The sequence below is a fragment of the Rana temporaria genome, chromosome 5 (genome assembly GCF_905171775.1).
Source record: "Rana temporaria chromosome 5, aRanTem1.1, whole genome shotgun sequence".
NCBI classification, from domain to species: Eukaryota; Metazoa; Chordata; class Amphibia; order Anura; family Ranidae; genus Rana; species Rana temporaria.
In genome coordinates, this window is record NC_053493.1 from 32,146,922 (window position 1) to 32,163,496 (window position 16,575).

Consider the following 16,575-nt stretch of genomic DNA (forward strand, 5'->3'; position numbering starts at 1 on the left):
AGTAGTCACATAAAGAGGATGATTTTTTTTGTTTTTGTTTTTATGTATTGGTATGCTTACCCAATGACGCCAGACCTAGGTTGGGAGTGGAGCAGTCTCTCATTTTGATTTTTCTTTTTTTGTAATGTAAGATCGATGTTTCAGAAGCAACAAATTGATGCATTTTTTTGGTTTGCATGTCAACAGAATATGAATTTTAATGAGTTGTTTTCTTCTCATTTCACAGAATGACAACTATGGAACTTGTATTTCTGCAAACAATGGAGGGAAAAACAAACTCCTGCTGCTTCTTCTTAATCATTCTTTTAATTGTAAGTATTTCCAATTGTTTTTTTAAATAACTAAGTTAATTTTCAATAAAACGCTTAGCTCCTTGATTATATTCAGGCAAATCAAGCAAACTTGCAAACATACGAGGGCCGGACTGAGATCAACATGGCTCTGGACGGTTCAAATGTCCTTCTATTTTACCTTTGTTCTCTGCCAATGGAGTTACTTCGGCAAATTCACAAAGACTTACGACGGCGTATCAGTAGGTACGGCGTCATAAGTCCGAATCTGCGCCGTCGTATCTTTAAGCGTATGCTCAAATTGAGATACGCTTCTCTGTTGCTAAGATACAACCAGCCTAAGTCTCCTACGCCGTCGTATCTTAGCTGCATATTTATGCTGGCCGCTAGGGGCGTGTACGTCGATTTACGCCGAGAATATGTAAATGAGCAAGATACGCCTATTTACGAACTTACGTACGCCCGTCGCAGTAAGCTACACCGTTTACGTAAGGCGTAAAGATAAACAACCAAAAAGATGGCGCAGCCAATGTTAAGTATGGACGTCGGAACAGCCGTCGAATTTCACGTTGTTTGCGTAAGTCGATTCAGAATGGGGCTGGGCGTAGGTTACGTTCACGTCGAAAGCATTGACTATTTAAGACGTGATTTTGAGCATGCGCACTGGAATACGTCTACGGACGGCGCATGCGCCGTTCGTTAGGCGCGTCATTTACGTGGGGTCAGGATTCATTACCATACAACACGCCCACTACAGCCTACTTTGAATTACGCGCGCTTACGCCCCGGCCCATTTACACTACGCCGCCGTAACTTAGGACGCAAGTTCTTTGTGAATACTGTACTTGCCTCTCTAACTTACGGCGGCGTAGCGTATATGAGATGCGCTACGCCCGCCTAAAGTTAGGCACATCTACCTGAATCTGGCTAACTGTATGTAGAATAAGCCATCCCTAGAATCCATCTAGATAGTTCATTGGACTTACTCAAGATTGCTTGATGAGCACAACTATGAGATAAATACATTTAAGGAAATGCCAAGATTGTCTTGATAGTCTTAAAATAAAAATGTATTTTTAGGCCACTAATCTATGGTAATGAAAGTCTGAGGCCCCGTACACACGGCCGAGGAACTCGACGTGCCAAACACATCGAGTTCCTCGGCGAGTTCAGCCCTGAAGCCGCCGAGGAGCTTGGCGGGCCGAGTTCTCCCATAGAACAACGAGAAAATAGAGAACATGTTCTCTATTTTCTCGACGAGTTCCTCGGCGGCTCCATCGGGCCGAAAGTGTACACACGACAGAGTTTCTCGGCAGAATCCGGCTCTGACCGAGTTTCTCGCTGAATTCTGCCGAGAAACTCTGTCGTGTGTACGGGGCCTAAAGCTAGCCATATAGACCAGTCGAATTTTGTTCGAAAATGTTAAGTTTTCAGAATGTTCCTTCAATTTTCCAATTGTTACTGGATGACATTTTAGGGACTTTCAAACAAAATTAGTTGACTCAATATCGGCAAGCTTGAATGCTCTGATTTACAAAATTTAGTTTGAAAGTTTAAACAAAATTCAGCCGCGGAACGATGATGGACCGAGTGGCAGCCGGAACAACCGCCGACAGGAACCAGCAGACGGAAACACCCGAGCGTGACGTCACACACGCTCGGGGAGCACAGGTATGGGTGCGGGTGTCACGCTCTGGTGTTTCCATCTTCTGGTTTCTGTCGGTGGTTGTTCTGGCTGCCTTTTCAGCTCCTCATCATTCCGTTCTAGTTTTACGCCATCTTGCCATTTACCACCGGGGCTTTGATTGAAACTCCATACAGTCCATCCAGCTCGGCACATGCTGGTTTCTTCCTTCTCAGTGGATCTCTCAGGAACGCATGAATGTTTTTCCATCGCAGCATTGCTTCACCAAGCCAACCCACCACCGACCGACCATGTTCAAGGTATTGTCATAGTGGGGAGTTAGCAGTTTAGTAGATCCATCTATGCAAAGATATTTTAACTACCGCATTTATCGGGGTATACCGCGCGCCGGTGTATAACGCGCACCCCAAATTTAGAAAGGTAGTTTTAAAAAAAAACTTGATAAAAAATGGGAAATCTAGTTAAGTGCGCCCTGCTGATAACCCACCGCAAAAGCTCAGGACCATTTGAAGGAATTTGGGGGCCCCAAGCAAAATGGACAATGACAAGGCGGGGTTGAGAAGCTTGGGGATGTGCTGCTGTCGGAAATGACATCCGAGTCTTTTCAAGTTCAGGAGCGGGGGTGGGGGGTTTGGCTGCTACCGAAAATGGCTTCTTAGTTCTTCCTCCTCCCTCATCCTCCTTCCTCCTCCCATGCAGCGAGTGAGTTGCAAGGGAGGGGGGCCCAGCATGCCAGCTCGGGGCCCCAGGCCAGCTCTGGGGCCCCAAGCAATTGCTTGGTTTGCCTGTCCTGTCGCAACGGCCCTGACTGCGCTGATTGGAAAAAGGATAACTGAATAAACCTAGCTGCTGTTTTAAATGAGTAGTGAATGAAAAGAAAATAAATGCCTAATCCTTTAAACCAAGTGTTAGTAAATATTAACAGCGCTAAAAAGAATAAATTAATTTTCTACTAAATAAACAGTGATGTACACAAATTACACAAACATGCAAAATGAATGTACAAAGATATATCACAAACATTCGATTGGAAATAAATAAATATAATGAACCCGTGAGATAACTAAATAACGTGAAGTAGCACAAAAAAAGTTCATAAAGTAAAAAGTGATCTTCCAATCTTCAAGGACTTCCACCACACCTCAAGTGTTTAGTGCTCCAATCACCCATCAGAATGGCCACTCACCGCAACAATATGCCTTACACTCTCGTGCTTGGCTAATGAGCATATACCACAAATCTCTCCGATGTGTCACACAGTTTGCATGATCCAAAGATATGATCCAAAACGTTTCCAAACGAATAAAGAAAAAAAGAGGAAAGTGCACAATAGTGTAAAATCGTTTAACCAGTTTAATAAAACACTCTGTACAAGCTCCAAAAGTTACACTCACAAACGCAATAAAAATGCAGACAGTGAATCACAGCAACAATCGTTTTTCTCAAAATCCTTAGCTGATAAACGGTGGTCACGGCGGACCTGCGATCAACCAGAAGCTCTCACCACAACTTGGCACTGCACCCCACTCGAACGGAACTTGCTTGCTCGGATAACCAAACAGCCGATAAGATGTCAATACTATTTCTCCTTAGCGCGTCACATAGACATCTTATCGGCTGATTTTCCCCTGATTTTAAGGGGAAAAGAGTGCGCGCTATACGCCGAAAAACATGGAGTCTTTGTGATGCTTCACTGCGCTACTGCTAAAGGCCCTGACTAAGCGGATCTGTCCACGAAATGCGTAGGCCACCTTATCACAACTGCTAGGGATTCACACACCATGAATTTAACAATTCCAAAACTGTAACTTATTTACAATTGATTCTATTTCTAGACTGTACTGCCTTATGGCAGAAAAATAAAATGTGTTTACTTTTCTACAAATCTATGTATTCGTACTCTATTTTCTACACTCGTCAGAGGCACAATTAAAGTCCCACCCCCGTTCCTATATTTTTTTGAAACACAGTTACATTCCATGTTTGGACGTGTCAGGGCACAGACCTTTCACGGTCACATTCCCCAGTTGGTTCTGGGTAGAATCGAACCTGAGACCTCTCCATTTTCAGGTCCGGCTCTTTGTCTCTGAGCCACTGCTCAGTTCTAGTCTGTGTGCTGTCCGTTGGAGCCTGGTTCTGAACCTGTACTTCTGTGGACCAATCAGTGACCAGTGCGGCCTATTTAAGCCAGCCCCTTCCCCTTTGCTAATTGCTGGTTTGTTGTCAGCTTTACCCTGTGAGAGAACCTTGAAACCTGAATACCCTGACCTGTTTGACCCGGATTGGACCTTGACTATTCTCTGCCGTCTCCTACACTTGACCCCTGCCTGCTTATCGGATTTGCTGTTGTCTCCTGCCCCTTGACCTTGGCTTGCTCTCACGGACTTCCTCTGATCTCTCCAACTCCTGACCCACGGCCTGTGACCCGGATTTGCCTTTGTTTCCTGTTGGTCCCTTCTGGACTTACCTGCCTGTTCCTGCCTGATCAACGACTGTCTCCAGTCCTCTGCACCTGCCCTGTTTTCGTCAGCTGCACCAAGTCTGCCTACCAGTTCCCGGCACCGGTGCCTCCTTGTGCCGTCCCTCCTCTGTTCTAACTCCAGGGAGTGGTCTGCACAGGGTCGCAAAGGTGAGCTCCCCTCAGCATCTCGGCCTCGGTGAGTACTTACCTTAATGGTCCTGACAGGACGCAATTTTGAAGCATCACATGTCGGGTATCAATTTACTCGACGTAACATTATCTTTCACAATATAAAAAAAAATTGGGCTAACTTTACTGTTGTCTTATTTTTTAATAAAAAAAAAGTGAATTTTTCCAAAAAAAAGTGCGCTTGTAAGAAGGCTGCGCAAATACAGTGTGACAAAAAGTATTGCAATGACCACCATTTTAATCTCTAGAATATTAGAAAGAAAATGTATAATGTTTGGGGTTCTAAGTAATTTTCTAGCAAAAAAAAACTTAAGTGGTTAACAAAAAAAGATTAATTAACTGCTTGCCGACCGCCCACTGTCCTTTTACGACGGCAAGTCGGCTCCCCTGCGCGAGAGCCCGTTGTATAACATCGGCTCTCACGCAGGCCACTAGGGGCACTCGCCCCCCCACCATTCGCCCCGACTTTCGTGCGCGTCACCGGCGGGCACGAATGCCGCCGGGCACATGCGATCGCTCGTTAGAGTGAGGACCAGGAACTGTGTGTGTAAACACACAGCTCCCGGTCCTGTCAGGGGGAGAAATGCTGATCTTCTGTTCATACAATGTAAAGTGTTCATACAAGTGATTTCCCCTAGTGAGGCCACCCCCCCTACAGTTAGAACACACTTAACCCCTTCCCCGCCCCCTAGTGTTAACCCCTTCCCTGCCAGTGGCATTTTTATAGTAATCTAATGCATTTTTATAGCACTGATCGCTATAAAAATGCCAATGGTCCCAAAAATGTGTCAAAAGTGTAAGAAGTGTCTGCCATAATGTCGCAGTACCGAAAAAAAACGCTGATCGCCACCATTACTAGTAAAAAAAAAATATTAATAAAAATGCCATAAAAATACCCCCTATTTTGTAAACGCTATAACTTTTGCGCAAACCAATCAATAAAAAAATAAATAAATATGTAGAAGAATACGTATCGGCCTAAATTGAGGGAAAAAAATGTTTTTTTTATATATATTTTTGGGGGATATTTATTATAGCAAAAAGTAAAAAATATTATTTTTTTTCAAAAACTGTCGCTCTATTTTTGTTTATAGCGCAAAAACTAAAAACCACAGAGGTGATCAAATTCCACCAAAAGAAAGCTCTATTTGTGGGGAAAAAAGGACGCCAATTTTGTTTGGGAGCCACGTCGTACGACTGCGCAATTGTCAAGTGCCGAATCGCAAAAAGTGCTCTGGTCTTTGGGCAGCAATATGGCCCGGGGGTTAAGTGGTTAAATCCACATAGGCTTTTTTCTATCACTACTATTCCTTTATATTGGCTTTTAAAATTGACAAATTCAGCAATTTAGAAATCAGATGAAAGGTTTAGCTCTGGGAAACACTTTTTGAAAGATAAAAAGTGCATTTTTATACTATATGGATCAGATCACAATGGGGAACAAATGAGGAGGAAAGAGGGACAAAGGGACTTTGCTCCAAATCAGGAACATTTGTGAGCTATGGGACAACCAATGCTGGGTGGATTGGGAGCAAAAATGGCCCCTGGCACGGGCCTGACATCACCCCAAGGGGCAGGTCCATGACAGCCTGGGCTCACAGGAAGAGGATTAAATTCTGACAACTAATGGTGGAGTGGAAGTACTTGAGAAAACAGCTACATTTTAAAGCTGAGTGTTGCAGCAAAAGCTTTTTTTTTTTTTTTTTTTTTTATTGTGACAGATGAAAGGCAGCAATGAAGAACAAAAATTAAATTCTAGAGTTTCAATTTTAAACTGAAATGCTTGAATTTGTTTCTTATTACATAATTATTCATTTCATATGCAGGCGATTATTTTTGGATTATGAGAGTAAAGAGAACGTGGATCAAACCCATGCAAGGATTTCTTATCAGTAACACAATTAATTAAAAAAATAATCACATTAATGCTATATAAATATATCCCGAGTAATGGCACGTAACAAGTATTAGTGCTGAGTTTCAAAGTGACATCAAAGTCAACTCAAGATTCATCTTTAATTAAACAAACATTTTTTTATATTTTAAATATGTATTTAGTTTCGCAATTTTTTTAGTTAAAGCGGCATTTGCGGGGGGAATGAGGGCTCCAACCTTAATGTGAAATGAATCACCTTCATCCCCCCCAAACCTTCAACTGGACAGTAAAAAGAGCACACTGATAACAACATCTTTCTACCATTCTGTTCTCTCCTCCTATCAGCATGCTCATTGCACTGTAGCACACCTGATTGACTCCTTGTGCTGCTGATTTTTCCTCTCTTTCTCTGGGCTCAGCTGTACAGGCTGTTGCCAAATCCGATTCAGGTACTTATACTGCTTGCATTTAAAAAATACATTTAAAGGGGTTGCAGTCCTCCTTCACTTACCTCCTCCTTCCATTTTGCTTTTAAATGTCCTTATTTCTTCTAAGAAATCCTCACTTCCTGTTCTTCTGTCTGAAACTCCACACAGTAATGCGAGGCTTTCTCCCTGGTGTGGAGTGTCGTGCTTGCCCCCTCCCTTGAGGGGGCGAGCAGGAGAGTCAGGATGCCCACTAACACACAGCTTCTTTCTCTATCTGCAATGTAGAGAGCTTCCTGAAAGTCAGCTTCATCGGATATCCGTCAAAAGAATCCATCGGATTAGATTCCATCAGATATCCGATCGTGTGTACAAGGCTTTAGAGTCTGCAAAAGACTTAAGACTGGGGTGGAGGTTCACCTTTCAGCAGGACAACGACGCTAAACATACAGCCAGAGCTACAATTGAATGTTTTAGATCAAAGCATATTCATGTGCTAGAATGGCCCAGTCAAAGTCCAGACCTAAATCCAATTGAGAATCTGTTGCGAGACTTGAAAATTGCTGTTCACAGACGCTCTCCATCCAATCTGACAGAGCATGAGATATTTTGCAAAGAAGAATGGGCAGAAATATCACTCTCTAGATGTGCAAAGTTGATAGAGACATCCCCAAAAAGACTTGTAACTGTTATGCCCTGTACACACGATCGGTCAGTCCGATGAAAACGGTGTGATGGACCGTTTTCATCGGTTAACCGATGAAGCTGACTGATGGTCCGTCACGCCTACACACCATCAGTTAAAAAAACGATCGTGTCAGAACGCGGTGACGTAAAACACAACGACGTGCTGAAAAAAATGAAGTTCAATGCTTCCAAGCATGCGTCGACTTGATTCTGAGCATGCGTGGATTTTTAACCGATGGACGTGCCTACTAACGATCATTTTTTTTCTATCGGTTAGGTATCCATCGGTTAAATTTAAAACAAGATTGCTTTTTTTTAACCTATGGATAAATAACCGATGGGGCCTACACACGATTGGTTTGGTCCGATGAAAACGGTCCATCAGACCCTTCTCATCGGTTTGACTGATCGTGTGTACGCGGCATAATTGTAGTGAAAGGCGGTTCTACAAAGTATTAACTCAGGGGGCTGAATACAAATGTACACTTTTCACATATTTATTTGTAAAAAAAATTTAAAAACATTTTCCTTCCACTTCACAATTATGTGGCACTTTGGCCGCGTACACGTGGTCGATCCATCCGATGAGAATGGTCCGACGGACCGTTTTCATTGGTTCACCGCTGAAGCAGACTGATGGTCTGATGTGCGTACACACCATCGTTCCAAAAAACGATCGTGTCAGAATGCGGTGACGTAAAACACACGACGTGCTGAAAAAAATGAAGTTCAATGCTTCCAAGCATGCGTCGACTTGATTCTGAGCATGCGCGGGTTTTGAACCGATGCTTTTGTGTACTATCCATCGGTCAGCAGTCCATCAGTTCGATTTTAAAGCAAGTTTTCTAACTTTTGTCCGAAGGACAAAAGACCGATGGGGCGTACACACGGATGGTTTGGACCGATGAAACTGAACTTCGGTCCGTTTTTATCGGTTTGGACCGATGGTGTGTACGCGGCCTTTGTGTTGGTCTATGTATGGCATAAAATCCCATTGAAATACATTGATGTTTTTGGTTGTAACATGACAAAATGTGGAAAATTTCAAGGGGTATAAATACTTTTTCAAGACACTGTAAGAAGGAATGCTCAAAGCTGCATATGTAATACAGTCTTAAAAATGGGAAACATCAGGCATATAAAAATTTTACAGCAAAGTAAACCTTTAAATATTAACTGGAAATGTGTGCTTAGAGCAAATAAATTGCAGTTTTCCTGTAAAAAGAGGCAGCCGGGCTTCTTCTGCATTAACTTTCCAAACTGCATTAACATGCGGCCGGCCATCTGCACCTGTAAAACCTTAAGACGCATCTCTGTACGAAGCGCCCGCTGAAGCTGGAATTTATATGGAAATGAAAACGGTGTGTCTCTCTGCATACTGTAATAATTGCTTGTATTTCTGTCTGGGAGCACAAAGTGGCAATTTATTTCGGTCTGAGCTGCGGCGATAATTCAAGCCCGGCTGTGGTTATAAATTCAACTTCATAATTGAGGTTAAAGAAGGACTCTAGTGAGAACCATTATGCACAGTCATAGGTATATCACAAGTCCTTGGTTAAAATTCTAAGCATTCCTGGTTTAGGATATTGACACGCATTTCTGGTCGATGTCTGTAGCCTTCTATCGCAGACAAATCAAGTTTTCCTCTTTTATGTGTAGTTGCACAGGAAAAAACTGCCATTGGGCATCATCAGAAGACAGAACCCCAGTCAATCGGTGCTGATTGGTTGGCTTTCTGTTGAGTTCCTCCGGTTGAACTGTCTGTGGTAGACATGTGCAATTCGTTTCCTTCCCGAATCGAAATTCATACCAATTTTTCATTATAATTTGGATACATCCAAATTTCTGAATTACAATAGTAGCGAATTTAACCACTTCAATACCAAGCACTTTCCTCCCCATCCTTCCCAAGCCAATTTTCAGCTTTTTGCGCTGTTGCTGTTTAAATGACAATTGTGCGGTCATGCTACTCTGTACCCAAACTACATTTTGGAGCTTTAATTTTTGTGGTATTTGATCACCTCCGAGGTTTTTATTTTTTGCAAAAAATGTTGTCAGGACTGCGATATTGCGGCAGACATATCGGAATTTTTTTTTTTTTTTTTAATTCTTTATTTTTCCATTTTTTTCCCCTCACACAGGGATAATAACACATCACAATTAAACGTCATACATTTCAGCCAGAATTCAGGTTTTCTTAATCGAGAATAACCTTTCTCTTAACAACATTTTCTTATTCCTAATTAAGCAAAAAACAAGTAGAGGTTTACCTCACATTTCTACTACTTCCCATTAGCTAAACACTTAACGTGTTCTCTCCCTGTTTAAGGTGTCAGTAACCTGAGGTCTCCCCCTGTTATACCCACCCCCCCCCCCCTGCTCCAAAACTGTATGTCCAACCAGCAGAAGCATAAACAAAAAAATATATATATATTTTCCTTCTTCCCCACTACCCCTCCTCCCTACCCCATTCCCCTTGTTCCTTGTATCTAATATAGGGAATATCGGAAATTTTTGACACTATTTTGGGACCATTCACATTTATACAGCGATCAGTGCTATAAATATGCACTGATTACTGTATAAATGTGACTGGCAGGAAAGGAGTTAACACTAGGGGGGCGATCAAGGGGTTAAATGTGTTCTCTGGGAGTGATTTTTACTGTGGGAGGAGGGGACTGACTGGGGGAGGTGACCGATCTGTGTCCCCATGTACAAGGGACACAGCATCGGTCTCCTCTCCCTGACAGGACGTGGAGCTCTGTGTTTACACACAGAGCTCCACATCCTGCCTCTGTAACTGCCAATCGCGAGTACCTGGTGGACATCGTGGCTGCCAGGCACGCACATCGGCATCACGGGACATGGCGGGCACAGCTTTTCCCTGCCGGGCGCCCTCGGCGGCGTGCGGGGGGGGAACGTAAAAAGGAAGACGTCCAGGGACGTCCACCAGGCAGTTGGGAGCCACGCTGTAGACATCTCTCGAGAGAAGATACAATGAAGCACACGCATGTACCCGTGGAGTGGTGGAACGCACCTTTGGCATCCTGAAGTCCCGTTTCCGATGCCTGGATAAGTCTGGGGGTACCCTGTTGTATTCCCCAAACTTTGTGTGCAAGATCATCGGTGCATGTTGCATGCTACACAACTTCGCCGTGAGAAGGGGCCTGGAGATTGACATACGTGATGACCTGACCCCTGAACCCGACAATCCCCCCCTGACCGAGGCTACCCCGTCTTCTGAGATAAGAGCAGTCAGGAGATGCCTCGCATTAGGCATCTTTGCACGTTAAACCCACACATTAATCATGGCACAATGAGAATGCATGCATGCACACCACTGTGGTCCCTAGCACAGACACATCACATCCTCATCAAATTGGATTAGCACAAGCCCACCATGCAGGACTTGGGAGCAGCAACGCCACGCCAAGGCTCCAATTATGTCACTGTACATTCATACACCATTCACACGGACCTAGGGATCACTTCTCCCTGGTCCTGGGGATCCCTTCTCCACCAAAACTGAGGGTGACACCCCTTTTCCGACAGGAATGTCACCCCCACAATCATACATCATTCACAAACATAAAACAAATCATAAACACAGTAAAAAAAAAAAAAAAACACTGGAAACAAAAAAAGACAAAAACGTAACGCTGCTGGCGTGACCCACGCCTGGGACGGCCACGGCCACAGCCATGGCCCCGGCCCCCACTCCGCAGGGGAGACTCATGGGGGGGGAAATCAGGGGAAGGAGGAGCATCCCCTGGTTTCTGCCCACCTGGCGGCCTGCTCTCCAAGGCCACGGCTATTCTACTGAGGCCCACATTGAGGGCTGCCGTGTTGGCCTGGACTGCCTGGGTCAGGGCACGCACATCCTGACCAACGCCTGCTGTGGCAGTCTGCAGGTCGACACAAACCAACAAATAGCAACAGACAACGGAACAAAAGCACCTTGCTTCAGGAAGGGAAACAAATGGATGTACTTTTGCAATGGAAGGGCGTATGTCTGGGCCTATTTATGCCCTGGGCGTATCTCACTAAATCCTCCGGGCCTAGTTCCTATCTCACTGATTGTGCCAGGCCGAGTTCTGAGCATGCGCAGAGAGGCTCTGACCATAGTCGGCATCATGCGCATGCGCAGTCCGGCCGGCCCTTCATTTGCACGGGGTCATGCATTTGCAGGGGGACTATAAGCTCCTTCAGGTGCTGAAAAAGACAAAAAACAATATGAACCTTGAAAAGCAACTTTTCCATCTTTGTTTTTTGTTTCTGAAACACGCTTTCAAAAGAAAATGTAATGGTCAGTAATGTTTTGGGATTTTTTAGTAAGAAGCAAGGCTCAACTTTGAGAACTTATTGTTAGGCCCCTTTCACACATGCGGACCGTATGTCCGCTTTTTCATCCATCCGTTTGGACCGTATGTCCGCTTTTTCATCCATCCGTTTGGACCGTATGTCCGCTTTTTCATCCATCCGTTTGGACCGTATGTCCGCTTTTTCATCCATCCGTTTGCAGATGAAAAAGGGACATACATTGGTCCCTATGAGATCACGGATGTCAGCGGATGAACATCCCCTGACACCCGATCTCGTCCGCCTCCGCAAAGATCCGATTCTGCAGACGGAAGAAAACCCTATTTTTCCTTCCGTCTGCGGATCGGATGAACACGGACATACGGTCCGTGTTCATCCGATCCCCCCATAGGGGAGAGCGGAGAAAAGAGAGGGCGGTCCCTGCACAGTGTGCGGGGAGCACCCTGTCATCCGTTGGCTCAGCGGGGATCAATGGAGCGATCCCCGCTGAGCATACGGAGCATACGGAGGCGGAGCATTACTGATACGCCCCGTGTGAAAGGGGCCTTATGGGATGTGTATTTTTCCAAGCAATGTATCCAAAAACACGCATGAATAAAGAGATTTGTATTTGCACATTTATGGCACAATTTTGTGTTTTTCCTGGATGTCACTTTTAACGAATGTTCTTTTTCAGAAAACAATGATACGTAGTGGATTGTTAGTGCATTGTTAGAAAGATTTACAGTAACCTGGATCTCATCTATGATGAAGAAGAGAAGCAGCTCCGAGACACTGGTGGTGGCTTAGTGGTCGTATGTATGACGTCATTTACTTGGTTTTTTAGGAGTGACATCATATGTACGGCTGCTAAACTGCTGCATAATTCGTCTTCCAACTTTCCTCTGAAGTCATCTCTGCGACGGGCTTCATATTTATATCTTGACTCAGTTTCATGTCACTATATTCTGTTCTGGGGTTACCAAATCCCTCTGGTGAAGAATGAAAAAAAAGATGTTTTCGATTTGTTATTTACATAAATTTGTTTAGTTAATTTACTTTGTTTTCAGAATTTGTTTTGTTTATTCGAGTTCAAACCAATTCAAATTTTCCAAATTCGTTTCGACCAAATTTAGAAAATTTGAATCAATTTGAATTCCAATCAAATTTCATTCAAAATCCATTCAAAATCGCATTCATCCTTTTCGGATTTCGAATTTTGGAAGATGGTTATTTTCTTTCTATTCCATTCTATTCTATTGTTTTTTCGATTCTAGTCAATTATTTTCTATTCTATTAGTTTATTTTCTAGAATTGTTAAATATTTGTTAGATCACCAACCACAGGATGGACTGTGGGGGCCAGATTCAGGTAGGAGATACGACGGCGTATCTCCTGATACGCCATCGTATCTCAGAGATACGACGGTCGTATCTATGCGCCTGATTCATAGAATCAGGTTACGCATAGATCTTCCTAAGATCCGACAGGTGTAAGTGACTTACACCATCGGATCTTAGGATGCAATACTTCGGTGCCCGCTGGGTGGAGTTTGCGTCGTTTTCCGCGTCGGGTATGCTAATTAGCTGTTTACGGCGATCCACTAAGCTAGGCGCGCTCGTCGCATTCTCTTACGTTGTCGCTAGTCGGCTCTTCCCGTCGTAAAGTTACGAGTCCTATTTCTTGGCTTATGTTAAAGTATAGCCGTCGTTCCCGCGTCAAATTTCAATTATTTATTTTTTTGCGTAAGACGTCCGGGAATACGAAAGGACGTTACGCACGTCGCCGTTCAAAAAACACACAATACATAACATCAAATACATTTAAAACTAAAAAAGCTACAGTGACAACTGCAGTAACCAAAGATGATCCAATAGAAGTCCAAAACTGGTCAGCACATTTTACAAAGAAAAAGTGTGACTGTATTGTATAGTAGGATAAATTATTTTAGCTTGACATGTTTCGCGGAGGTCGCTTCTTCAGGAGCTAGTAGTGTTTCTAAGAAAAAGCAGACTATTATTGGTTTTGGGGTTACATAGCACAGTATAAACATAAAAGTACATAGAAAGCATAAAAAATAAAAGATAACAACAAAAGGTTGTTATATAGATCAAGTTAATGTAGCACGTGCAATCAAGCACTATTTAAAAAACAGTCAGGACGTACAAGACAGAACCAGGGAGCACCCAAAGGTAGAATCACCATAAAGGAACCACCCACACAAGGTACCAAGGAGGAGATGTGGGGACACACCTAGTAGTAGTTTATTTTCTATTCTATTTGTTTCTTTTTTATTCTGTTCTTTTCTAATATATTTTTTTTCTACTCAAATTTATTCTATTTGAAAATCGAATTTAGGAAAATGATAGTATTGTTATTTTTTTCTTTTCCATTTTATTGTTTTTTCAATTCTATTATTTACTATTCTATTATTTACTATTTTATTCGAATGCTAATGTGTTCTATACAAAATTAGAAATTCTGGAAGATGGTTATATTCTATTTTATTCTATTGTTTTTTCTACTCTATTCTATTTTATTCTATCATATTCTTTTATTTTCTAAACTATTCTTTTCTATTCTATTTGAAATTCGAATTTCAGAAGAAGGTTATATTCTTTCTATTTTATTATTTTCTATTGTTTTTGTCTATTCCATACTTTTCTATTCAATTTTTTTTTTCTATTTGAATTCAAATGTATTCTATTTGAAATATGAATTTCAAAAGTTGGTATATCCTTTCTATTTTACTTTATTTTATTATATTCTTTTTTTATTCTATTCTTTATTTTCTATTGTATTCTGTTTTTTTTCTATTCTATTTTGTTCTGTTTTACTCTATTATTTTCTTTTCTATTCTATTATATTCTTTAATTTTCTATTCTATCCCTTTATTTTCTATTCAATTTTTTCCATTCTTTTATTTTCTATTCTGTTCAGTTTGTTCTATTATTTTCTTGTCTTTTATTTTCATTTTTTTTTGTCAATTGGTTTTTATTAAAGTTTTAACAGTTACACAAAATAGTAACAATAATACTGAGAGTTACATAATATTGAAGAATGCACAAGGTACCGTCCATGGGGATATTAATGATACATCAAGTAAGTTGAAAGAATAGGAATTCTTCCCTTATGTAGGTTACTTGGTTATGTTAGCTTTAAATCGATTCTAGGTGCGGTATCGACCTCGTGCTTCAGGCACCCCCAATGGGATCAAACGCCATAGGGGGTGCCACAGAGTCGCACCATTATGTAGTGCTGTACACACCGCCAACTAATTATACTTCATAATACCTCAATTTTTGTATTGTTCCCTATTCCCTATCCCTATTTTTACTATGTGTAAATAAAGGTATAACTCCCTCAAGACAAAAAGAAGAAAAAGAAAAATATAACCATATCAACATAAATATCATAATAAAAACAGAAAAAAATTCACATGTACCACTATTTTCTATTCTTTTTTTTTTCTATTCTATTATTTTCTATTCTGTTTCTTTATTTTCTATTCTATTTTATTCTCTTCTGAAATTTGAATAGAAAAGTATTCAAATTCGATTTGAAAACGATTCTAATTTCGACCAAATTTTTTGTTTTGTTATTTCAGATTTGTTTAAATTGGTTACTATTGTAATTCAGAAATTCGGATACAAAAACAAAATGTTTCCGAATTTCAATTCAGAAAGAAATGAGCCGCACATGTCTAGTGAAAATACATATTACTTCTATTGATGCAGAATACTAAGGGCCAGATTCTCGTAGAATGGAGTAAAACTTGCCTAATTCAAATGATCCAGGTAGGGGGCGTGGATCATTTAAATTAGGCGCGTTCCCGCGCCGATCGTACTGCGCATGCGCCGTCCCTAAAATTTCCCGACGTGCATTGCGCTAAATGACGTCGCAAGGACGTCATTGGTTTCGACGTTAACGTAAATGGCGTCCAGCGCCATTCACGGACGACTTACGCAAACGACGTCGATTTTTAAATTTCGACTCGGAAACGACGGCCATACTTAGGCACAACTTTACGCGTCGCAAATGCTATGGAAAAGTTGTAAATTCACTGCGTTGACCGCGCGTACGTTCGGGAATCTCACGTAAATAGCTAATTTGCATAGACGACGGGGAAAACAACGTCGGCGACACCTAGCGGCGGGAAAAAAAATTGCATCTAAGATCTGACAGCGTAAGAGCCTTACGCCTGTCAGATCTAAGGGATATCTATGCGTAACTGATTCTAAGAATCAGTCGCATAGATATGTCGGGCCAGATTAGGACTTACGACGGCGCAAATGGCGTTGCGCCGTCGTAAGCCTTTTGAGAATTTGGCCCAAACTGTCTTGATAGCAATCCTTTGGAAATGTCCAATGATATATACACATTTATATTATCCACGTTTGTTTGCCAGATGCTAATGCCAATTGTACAAATATTGGGGAATATGCAGGGCCCTCTCTGCTTCCAGGCCCCATAGCAGTCTTGTGATTTTCCATGGCTAAAGTTACACCCTTGTATCCATGAGGATCTCTCCTTATACCTCTTAAGCTGTGTACACACGATCGGATTTCTGATGGACTCAAATCCGATGGATTTTTTCGGCTGATACCTGATGAAGCTGACTTTCATCAGTCTTGCCTACACACCATCAGACCAAAATCTTGTTCGTGCCAAAACGCGGTGACGTAAAACGCTACAACGAGCCG

General features: G+C 42.1%; 1 protein-coding gene across 1 annotated transcript in view; it reads left to right on the plus strand.

Annotated features, from left to right (window-relative positions):
• The first annotated feature begins 235 nt into the window (after positions 1–235).
• The window catches only part of CALCR (calcitonin receptor), a 196,167-nt gene continuing 179,827 nt past the window's right edge, over positions 236–16,575 (plus strand). Inside the window, exon 1 of the mRNA XM_040352334.1 lies at positions 236–311. Coding sequence (XP_040208268.1) covers positions 237–311 — 75 coding nt within the window. The 5' untranslated portion in view covers position 236. The remainder of the gene's footprint in view (positions 312–16,575) is intronic.